The 11,069-nt window shown below is 39.5% G+C and overlaps 1 protein-coding gene across 3 annotated transcripts in view; it reads right to left on the reverse strand.

The window, feature by feature from the left end:
- Positions 1-5,933: 5,933 nt before the first annotated feature.
- LLPH (LLP homolog, long-term synaptic facilitation factor) overlaps positions 5,934-11,069 on the reverse strand; it is a 5,431-nt gene continuing 295 nt past the window's right edge. For all 3 annotated transcript variants that reach the window (XM_026070050.1, XM_026070051.1, XM_026070049.1), the window contains exons 2-3: positions 10,769-10,952; positions 5,934-6,909 (exon numbers count right to left, since the gene is read on the reverse strand). In XM_026070050.1, coding sequence (XP_025925835.1) covers positions 6,746-6,909; positions 10,769-10,949 — 345 coding nt within the window. In that variant the 5' untranslated portion in view covers positions 10,950-10,952 and the 3' untranslated portion in view covers positions 5,934-6,745. The remainder of the gene's footprint in view (positions 6,910-10,768; positions 10,953-11,069) is intronic.

Consider the following 11,069-nt stretch of genomic DNA (forward strand, 5'->3'; position numbering starts at 1 on the left):
GGGAGGCCCCTTCCTCGCAGCGTCTTTCCCAGAGCATCCAGAAACGGCCCGGTGAGGGAGGACAGCGACGCTGGGGAGTTGGACGAAAAAGCGTCTTTTCCACGGGGGGAAAAAAAGAAAGATTTCTTCCACCTCTCGTCTAGCAGGGGATGAAATTCCGGAGATGAGCTCTGACCCCATGGGTTAAGAAAACCCCTGCATCGGTCGCTAGCATCATACGGGTTAGCTCAGGGAGCAGGACTGAAAGAGTTCCTTATAGCAATCATTCTAAAATATTGGACGCTTTAAGGGCTTAGCAGATCAGTATTCATTTTAAACATCAAGTAAAATAATAAAAATAAGAAATGTCTTTAAAAGAGATGGATATAAATGTAGGTTCATACATATATGTATGTATATATGTACACACACCATATCCTACATTGGAGCAATGGTTCCTAAATTTCTTGGGTCAACAGAACAATCTGCAATCTTCCCCAGGGATCATCTTACACCCTTGTCTTATACTCAAAAAATTTATAAATTTTACTGTTCAACACAGTGGTCTTCAAGGCTGTGATGAGGAGTCCAGGCAGCTATTTGCATATGGACATAGTATTGCAGCAGTTGCTCTAGAATAAGCTTGTATAATCTTGTGCCATTTTCACAAGAATTCATATGAGCCTAAGAACACTTAGGAGAGAAAAAAATAACCAAAGGGTGAGAGGGCACTAGGTTGGGGCTTGGGGCGGGGGACAGTTTGCAGCTCCATGAGCAGCTTCTTCTGCAACCTGGTGCACTCTGGTCTCCAGCTCCCTCCTGTGCGTCCTCTGACGACACCACCCCCCAGGGGTAGCATGAAGTTAAGAAAAAGCAAGGTATCAGGGCATTCTTAATTATTCTTAATTACATCTCATGAACACTTTATGCTTAAACATCTTTTAGTATATAGTCTGCATGGACCAACCTGAATTTTGCGCTAGCAGTAGTGATCATGATCTAAACTTGAGACTATATGAGCAAAAAGTTGTTGATACACAGCCTTCCCTCTAAACCTTCATAAAAATCCTTTGTATTCACTTGTGAGACAAACTGTGGCTCTCATCCACTCTGTGGTGATTTCTCCCGCATTTTGCAGGAGCAACACTGACAGAAATAAACAGTAATGTTTATAGTGGTAGGCAACCAACAGATCTAAAAAGTTGTTTTGTACAATGTATGTTCAACTTTGCTGAAGCCAAATTTACAGAATGCCTGTTGTTGCAGTAATTTAAAGACTCAAGGTAGCATGGAATATCTGTCGCACCTATACATTATGAGTTCAGCAACTTTCAAAAAAGACTTTACACATGTTCAATATACCAGCTACAGACATGCGATGGAGGGGTTAGTTGGACAGGTTGAACGAGCAGTGCTGAGACAACAAATGTCCTTTTGCTTTCTGAAATACTGTCCCAAAAGCAAAATTTCTGGTTAAATGAAGCAGTTTAAAAATGCTGTAAAATCTACATACACACTTTAGCAGCCTTGCAAGAAAATTAACTGCAATTAGAAAGAAAAGGTGAAAAATAAGTTTAGCAAACCATAATGTAATTCATAATCTTCATAATCTCCTGAACAGTTGACTAGGTTGCAGTCAGAGGACAAGGAGTGACTGACTGTTTGCTCTCAATATACAAACCTTGATAAACAATCCTCCTCATGCAACCTTGCACAAGGCCCTCGATACACAACCCTCCACCTCCTTAGCATGTACTGTTCCTAACATTTCAGACCTTTGTATCTATATATGGGCGCCAAAATTTAGAGATCTGTGAGAGTGATGTTAAAGGGAATGGGAAGGGGGAGCAGTGCAAAAGTCATCCTCTTCCCATTCTGTCTTTTCCTTCCCTTTGAATACTGTTGCTATTGACAAGGGCAAATTGAAATCAGAACAATGAAGAAACATTGGGAGGAAAGAAGTGCAGTAGAAAGAGGGGAATTGTCACAATTGTGCAGTGTTTACTGAAATTAAGAAAGTTGTCAGTTATCTCACTTTTCTCTCTGAGAGAGAGAGAAAGATTCCCAGTATCTGTTTCTCCCAAGGCTGTAAATAATTAATTGGACAGGATTGTGTGGCTGGAGAAGGGAGGGGGAAGAGTTGAAGAGCAGAAGAGCCTTTCTCTGCAGCACCGAGCTATCAGATGGCTCCATCTTCCCCTGGAACCTCACCCTTAGATTAGTTTAAATTGATGGCAAAACCCTGGCCTCAGCTGAAGAGAGCAATTTATAGCTATTGTTTGAGGCTCTAATCATCCCTGCAGCTGCTAAAACTGAATTAAGACCTTGCCACCTGGAAGAACAGATTGCTTTGCACCTCTCAGATTTCTGAAACACTAAGGCTGTGTTCTATAATCTTTAACACCAGATTAGTTCAAACTACAAATCTTATACAGATCAGACGTCTAAATTCCATCAAATTCTGTAGAACCCATGAGACAGTTTAGGCTGCAGGAGGAAAACTTAACAGGCACTACGGTATCTGGACTAAAGCCTAGAAAAAAGGAGGCCTACTTTTGTCAAAAAAAAAAAAAAAGAAAAGAAAAAAAAAGTGAGCATTTATCAGAGCTGCATTTTGCATCATGTGACCATTACATTTTTCTTCCAATACTAGACACCCCCAAAACAGATTTTTATTCTATTATAAAACTTAAGTTTCGGCCGCAGATAAAGCTACAGATGAAAGGAAAGAATCCATTGAAGATTGTAGCTGATGGCACACACAAAACGCAAGCACAGAAAGGACCGTAGGAAAGAGCACTGACCTCAACGATTCTTTTATTATAACCTCCAGTATAAAACTTTCAACTTTAAACATGGAATAAACCTTCAAAACCACTACGCAATGCATTCTTTCTCCACCTAATCTCCAGAACCTCTCTGTCTTCAAAATGCTGTATTGTGGGGTGGCTGCGTTGAGACACTACAGCAATAGGAGAAAAGGTGGCACATGGGAATGTAGCTCAACGTGCGGTTCTTTGTACTGCAGCTCTCTCTCTGCAGTCCCACCCTCACCAGTTACTTGTTCCCAGTCTCGTATTGCCTCCTACTGACAAGGCTTTTTGTACAGCAAGGCTGTAAAGTGATGCAGCTGAAAAAAATGCAGGAAAAGAGCAAGAGTTTCAGAGTATTTCAGCTAGATCAGTTCCTCAATCCCCCTGACTACACAATGCAGGAAAGGAGGTGTCACAGAGCAGGAATGAGTTAACAGAAAAGCCCAGGAACTGCACTAACAACACTACCAATAACACAGTGTGAGGCGTCTAAAATAACTCACTTAAAAACCAAGCCCTGTATACCGTGTCAAAAAGTGCAGGCGATGTCTTGTCAGGAAACTGCCAACAATCTGGGGAACATTTAGCAATTTGCTAATGCAGTTTTTATACATACAGTATAAAAACACACACACACATTTTGTTCATATAAACATTTCCAAAAAAAGTCAATATTTAACTCTTTTAGTTCTGGCACATGCAGTTCAAAATTGCCTACAGCATTTCCCCTGCCTTTCCTAGCTCCATGAAAGATAGTTACCACAGCACACAGCAGGTAGGTGCCAGTTACAGTAGTAGGAAGTTTTAATAAAGCAGTTCTGTAATAGTGCAGATAGGGACTATAAAAAACCCACTGCCAATGCCATTTTAGTTATATATTTTTTGACTTTATTCAGTCTAATCACTCACTTTTTTCCTCCCAGTCACATGAGCTATAAAAGTTTTCTTGAAAACAACAAATTATGATATAATTACTATGCTGTTTAGTGGCAAATCACTTACTTTTCAGAAAAAAAAACTGCAAGCACTATTAAAACATGTATTTAAAATGGCTAAAACCTCACGTATTTAAAATTTGGCTTCTAAAGAAATACGGATTTTTTTTTTTCATTAATTGATCAAACAGAACAGACTCGGCACTATAAAAACCACATTTGTTTAACAACAACTAAATATTTGATATTTATGCTCAAAAATATAACTGCTCAGAGAAGATTCCAAAGCAAATTCCAAAAAATTTACAATATTCATATATATATGCTGAAATCCTAGGAGGGAAAGCTTCCCTGCTGTTATCTCACCCAACCTCTGAAGATACATCCATGCTGCATATTTAGCCAGGTTCCTGTTGCCTGTCCACAGTGAGCCTCCGGCCTGGATTACAGATCCTGCCCAGCCAGGCTCAGAGAATCCTCCCTGGCCCACAGGGACATCTGCCTCACAAGGCGAGCTCCAATTTCAACCTCTGAGAACATAGATACTAGACTAGTAGCTGTCTCTTGGTAAAGACTGGATTTATCGCTTTCTTATCCTCTGCTTCAGTTCAAAATCAAACAGGATGTCTTAAAATATCTGTAGTTTAAGTGAACCTGTTTGACTTTATCCTGGACACCATGAAGGAAATACCTCCCACAGCTAGTATTGTTTCAGCTGGTAGGAAGCAACTGCTAAATAAAAGAAGAGTGCATGTTCTTCTGTCTCTGAGATTCAAGTCCCTAATCTGGTCACAAAGTAGCAGATTAGTAAATCTATTCAATAAAGCTCAGTGATAGATCATAAAAGCAGAAATCTAAAAAGCATTCAGTGGCCCAGACCATGTTCTCTTTTAGTGGAAAGAGCAGAGGCAGAACTGGACCAACTCCAGAGAGGAGAAAATAAGGCAAGTAACAGCAGTGAAGGGCTTGATTAAGATGAGACACAGAATATGGCTGTGCACCTAAAGAAGGTTAAATGGCTAGAGAGGGTTACTGTTTTTCACAAAATATGTCTATTCTAAGCAGTTTTTCCTTCCTTAAGAAAAAAAAAATGACTGAGAAGCTGTACATTTAATGGAGCATTTTGTCAGTTTGATTATCTCCTCAGGAAAAGCAGTTTGCTCTCCCACAGGCTGTTGCTTGAAAGTAACCTGATTTACAAACAAGCATGTCAAAATAGCAATGTACTCACTCCACAGGAAAAAAACAAATTGTTAGTACCTATTGCTAAGAAGCTCCCCTCCACAACTCCCAAAAGCACTGCATATATGTTAAGCAAAATACAGCCTACCGCATTAAAATAGTAAAGAAATACAAACTGACTGCTTATTCCATTCAATTCCTTGGTAAAAATAGATGAACCTTAAATGAACATTTTCCTCCACGTCAATCAATTTTAAAGCAGTACTAACCTAAATGCTAGCATTTCATATTTGATACTAAAATCTGGACATATTTATCCTAATAAAATAAAAAATGGATCAAGAGCAGCATCTTCTGTTTTTAGCAGAAGTATTATCAACTTGATGGAAATATTTTTAAGGTACAAATATAAGTTTTTAATGGCACACAATTTAATAAATTTTAATCTATACATCTTACCAAGTCTCATTAACTATCAATGTATGTGAAAACAGAAGAATCCTTTCCCCAACACTCAACAGTTAAAAACCCCCTATTCTTCCAGAAAAAGTAAATTTTCTATCAGGTTGATTTCTTTCTAGTGTTTTTCAGCACAGTATAAGATAGTGTAATTGTTTTTAAAAGGCAAATTCTATTTCCTATGTCCAAGTTATCATAACAAATATATCACAATTTCTGGGCAATTACAGAAGGTAGATCCCATTCTTGGACAAAGTTGTACATAGGTAATGCTCTGTATCGATTAAGGGACCTTCAACAGGCAACACACTACAGGACTGATGCTGTAATTATTTCCATCCTTGAAATGAGAGACATTTCAAAAACACTGGCTTTCACGGTAACTAATTCTTGGATCTGTCATCACATGTTACTGCCAAGTAATATTAGCTACCAACTGTAGCTAATCACATATAAATGGCATCTGTAATGCAATCATGCAATATTTTATCCCATGCCCACATTGTAAAACATGATAGATGAGGACCAGTTTAAGAGGAATATAAGGCTACTGAAAACGCACATGGAAAAATAAATTCTCATTTACTTTACTGAAGTTTGGAAAAGGTTTTAAACAAAATTTACCTTTTACAATCTGTGCACTTGCATTCTCTCAGATGGATAACAAAAGATCAGACCAGTTTTTACTTTCAACTGTTTAGTTCCTATGATATTTCAGTTGTAAATAGTAGCAAAAACATCTTTGTTTAAACAACCTTCTCTGAGAATTTAAAAAAAAAAAAAAATTGTACTGACACTTCTGATACTTCGCCTTTAGTTTTACAGAAAGAAAATTTCATGAAGCCTTGGTTTTGATTTCGGTGTATGATCTCTTTTAAGTTAATAAGAGTCTGTTTTTGTAACATCAACCAGACATTAAAAGCAACATAGATCAGCACAACAAAAGTAATTTTACAGAAGACTAAGGGATGCAGCCAGTTTACAGAACCCTGTGGTAAAACTAGTAAAAGTTACATTAACAAAGACTACAGTACAAAGACCATTTACAGCCTCATTATTTTTATGATTTCCTCAGCATTTTTAGTTTCCACGTTATAAAAGATGAAGACCCTCCCCCCTCAGGAAAGCAGATAACCACAAATACTTAGTCTATTCAAAGGCACTCAGCTTTTTTCTTTTTTTTTCTTTTTTTTTTGAATTAGGCAGATAACAAGTTGATATTGCTTTCATCATTTGCTGGCCTAATAGTCTCTTCAAAAGTTCAGGCAACACAGTGATGAATTATACTTGGTGACCAAGCCCCCCCAAAATCATGTACTTATTTGGGATCTTTATTTTGTAATTAAAATATTCACCATTTTACAAAATTCCCCGAGTCTACCAGGCTAAGCCTTTGGCCAACTTTGACTTTTTTTTCCCTTTAACACGCTGTGCCTTGAGCTTCTTTTTCTGCCTGGAATTCATCCATATTGGGTACTGTCCATGCTGGTCTAGAAGAGTTTTTTTGTTTCTTTTATTATCTGTGTCCATTCTGCAGTCATCTGAAAAAGAAAGGTATTTATAGTCAGTAAAATACATGAATCAGCTTCATAGAAGCTAATTTATTACTAGATTCACAAGCATGATAAAAATATCTCTACACACAACACTATTTGTACAGAAAGAGCTGAAGGCTTTATACATCAAAAGTGCTTTCCAAAATAATACAACTGCAACCAGGAACTTCAACAGCTGATAGTAAATATGAAGAATTTCCCCTAAAGGCCCATGTGTGGGCAAAGCACCTTATTCTTCAGTCTGCCATCTGTTCCAATACTGTGTGTCTAAAAACACTGTGTGTGGTCTCCATCAAAAGCTGCAGCCATACAGGAAGCCATAAGCTTACTGAAACATATGTACAATTAAACACTTTTTATGATGTAATGTTTAAGATCCAAGGAAGTTCTGAAAAACCTAAATTAATTTGAGTGGGAGATGAAGACAGGTAAGGGGAAGAATAGAGAGAAAAGCTGAAATACAATGACAGTATAAAGCATGAGCCAGTGATGCTACATTTATCTCAAATAAGCAAGCACAAAGTCAAGCTTAACTAGAGGTAGAAAGAAAGGGTTAATCTCTAGGATCAGGAAGACCGCATGTGATATGGTGACTCCTGAGAATGCTGTCCCCAGCTTGCTAACACCACATGAACAGTATCTTTCAGTGAAACAAGGCTACAAGGGGAAAACCTTGTTCATAAGCATAGAGTTGAACTGTACTCTACTATTTCATTTCAAACCTGTTTCCAAACCTTCCATGTGCAACCCCAAAAGCTCCATCATGAACTTTTACAGAGAGGAAAAAAACAAGACTTTCTGTTATGCCTGTCTGATGTTGGGAGACAAAGTTTGTCAGGGTAACAACATGCAGCCAACATACTGTTTCAATAGAGGAAGCGTGTCAGTATAACGTGGAGCATGCAGGCAGTCTAGAGGAATCTGCACCCCAGAGAAGTGCTTAGGGAGCCCTAACACTGAAATATGAATACTTTTAGTCAGCAGAGAATCAGCACAGGGGCCTATTGCCAGCTGGCACAACCAAAGGCCAATCTGGCAAGGGATAGACAGCAGAAGAGTCCCAGTTCCAGAGACCTCCTGAGACATCAGAGAAACACAACATGAGGCCTTCTTAATAGTGCTGTTTTCCAAATGTCATAGAAGGAGAGATGGCCTGCCCCAGACCAAAGTGCCAGATGTTGGGAGCAGGGCTAACCCAGAAAGGGGAGGGAAGTTTGGGTAGATGTGGAGAATGCAGAAACAAGCACTGAGAACTGCTACTGCTCATATAAAGTGCAATTAGTTGGCAGTTCAGAGCCAAACTATCACACTTCTTTCTCTAGTAAGAGCAGCTAAAAGAAAGAATCCATGGTACCAAGCAGTGTGAATAACAAGCATCAGCATGAGTTACACCATGCAAAAATCTGTTGAATGTAAAACATGAAATAAGTGCGCTCGCGCTCTCTCTCTCTCTCTCTCTTCCAAATTGAGGCTTCCCAAACAAAGCAACAATCAACAAAAAAACAGTCCATAGTAATGAACCAGGTTGTATAAATATTGGTTTGTTTGAGATCCCTTCGCCTTTGATCAATTAATTCATAACTTTACATACAGTTAGGGTGTTGGTCAAGGATTTCTGACAAAGTCAGCCTACTCCTAAATATAAAACAGATATAAAAAAAAACCCACCATCAACCAAAAAAAACCACACATACCACCCTAAATGCCTCTACCTAAGTTTCTTCTCTGGATTCCTGTCCTATCGTATGAGCACAGTTAAACTGTTAGGGGAATTGGCTTTTGACTGCAAAAAAGTATATCCACAATACATGTCAGCTGCAACATTAACTAAAAGAAATATTCCTGAACAAAGAGTATCAGTGTTTACACAGTGCAACTTTTTCACCATACTTGCAATCCCAAGGGTGCTGTAGAAATCAGGAGCATGAAAAAAATCTACTGAACAAAAAGGAAATCCAAGGACATAAAGAAAACCTATCAAAGGGATGAAAGAAAGAGAAAGGGACAAAAAAAGCTATAGAAGCAGGTACTAGCAATGGATTCAGATACAATTATCTTGAAAGATATCTGCATGTCTACAAAGTTTTAAAAACAGCTACAAAATTGTTTTTGACTGAAGGCCAGCCAGATCTTCCAACATTTTTTTCTAATAACCTAAACGGAAAAAAATTATTTTGTCAAAAATACCCTAAAGTAGCACAGGAAATTATCCCTAATGCACCTATATACTTTATTAGGCTGGCAAAATATTCACCTATCGAACATCTATCTGGACGAGGCTTTTCCTATACTTTGGTCCTTCATAACATTTTGCAACAACGTAAATTTCCTTTTGTCCAGAAAAAAAGGATACCTCTCAAAGAGGACACCGCTCTTTATAAAATGTAGGAGTGTAGTATTTTTGAGGCTGCTAACCCTCTGCAAAGGCTGGGTGAAATTGGCCACTGCACACAAAAGTTACCAGCAGACATGGAAGGGGGTGCAGGAATAATAAATAGAAAGGCATTTGCTTCAACTGGGTTTAAAGATGACGGTATTTCTTCCAGCTTCAGCATCAGTAACAAAAAGCTGATAACGTTGCAAAACATTTTGGAACTCCATTTGAAACAACCCTGTAAAGAACAACTTTTACATCTGGTTTACAAGACAAACCAGAACCAGAGTCTTCTATTTCCACATCCAGTACAATTTATAGGCTCTTCTATTCAACCTCACAACATTGCCCTATCTTTCCCAATTCCTGAACCCCTGATAAAACTGGCTGCAAGACAGATAGAGATTACTAGCATTATTTCAAATCCTTGCTGAGACAATTCAACTACAGTATCTCAACAGACCTCTACATCCCACATAAAAAGCTTACATCCGCAACATCACAACAGCTTAAGTGGCCTAAGTGGAAGAAGAAGAGAATAGGACTGATTTAGTTTGGACTGCAGTTTCATCAAGGGAAGGAGTCTTTTCTGATTCCTGTCTGATACACAGCAATTTAAAACCTTTGCTTCCACTTAACCTGGATCACTTTTTTACAGACAACATCCTATACAAGGAACAGAGAAAAATATGGCATTATCCATCAATGGATAAAGCCATCCACTCCAATACCATGTGCAATGCAGCCTTAGTCAGCAAGCAAAAAACAGGGTCTGTGCTGCCCTGACAAGAAGATATTACATTTAAAAAGGAAGAATCACTCCATCTTTCATAAAATCTCTACAAAGTGATCTTAGCTTTAGGCCAACTTTTAAATCTTTGCTTTCCCCTTTAGACTCGAAAGGAAATTGTGTCCTAGTTCTAGCTTAATAGCAAAGATGCTGATGTGACTGGAACAAACTGCTCAGGAAAGTGATGAATTTTCATTCATCAGATGTCCTGACAAAGAAATATCAATCCAGAAGAGACTACATGCTTTAAATCAAATGTTAACAAGTTCAGTCCACAAGAAACTGGATACAATACCCAAGTTAAGTTGCTAAATGGCCAGATTCAACAATTTAATAGCATATCTTGGCTTTAAAAGATAAAAGTTTTGCTTTTCAAATCATTGTTCTGAACCTTCAATAAGCAGAACTTTAGTCACGAGAGTGAAAATCAGAGGAATAATAATAAATTACACTGCAAGATGTCCCTGCACTGGGAGGGCAGCACAGGAAAAACGGAGGCAGTGCAAAACAAACTAGGAAAAGGGGGGATAAAGACGTCCTTGGCACATAAAAAGGCAGGTCTTAAGCAATCAACGGCGCGCTTGACACCCGGCCCGGACACCGCAGCACCCCCCGGGCCTGCTCTGGTTTCTCTGCGAGGCCCCGTAACTTCAGCGCCGCCAAGCGACAGCCCAACTCACCCCCCTGCTCGAGGACTTTCCGCGGGGGGAGGACGGTCGCCACCTCCTTGACCTCCTCCATGACCACGTCCGCGTTGGTGCGCAGGATGCTTTTCAGCCTCTCTAGCTCCTTGGGCGCGTTCTTCTTCCTCTTCTCCGCCCGCATCTTCCTCTTCCACTTGCTCCTCAGGCTCTTCGCCATGTCCTGAGGTGAGGGCGGGGAAAGGGTGAGGGCGAAGGGGCCGGCCGCCGCGGGAGCCCCCCGCAGGAGCCGTTAGCTCCGCGCGGGGCGGCAGGGGCCGCGGAGCGCCGTTTCCGCCCC

The sequence above is a fragment of the Apteryx rowi genome, unplaced genomic scaffold (assembly GCF_003343035.1).
Source record: "Apteryx rowi isolate R43461 unplaced genomic scaffold, aptRow1 scaffold_302, whole genome shotgun sequence".
Classification (NCBI taxonomy): Eukaryota; Metazoa; Chordata; class Aves; order Apterygiformes; family Apterygidae; genus Apteryx; species Apteryx rowi.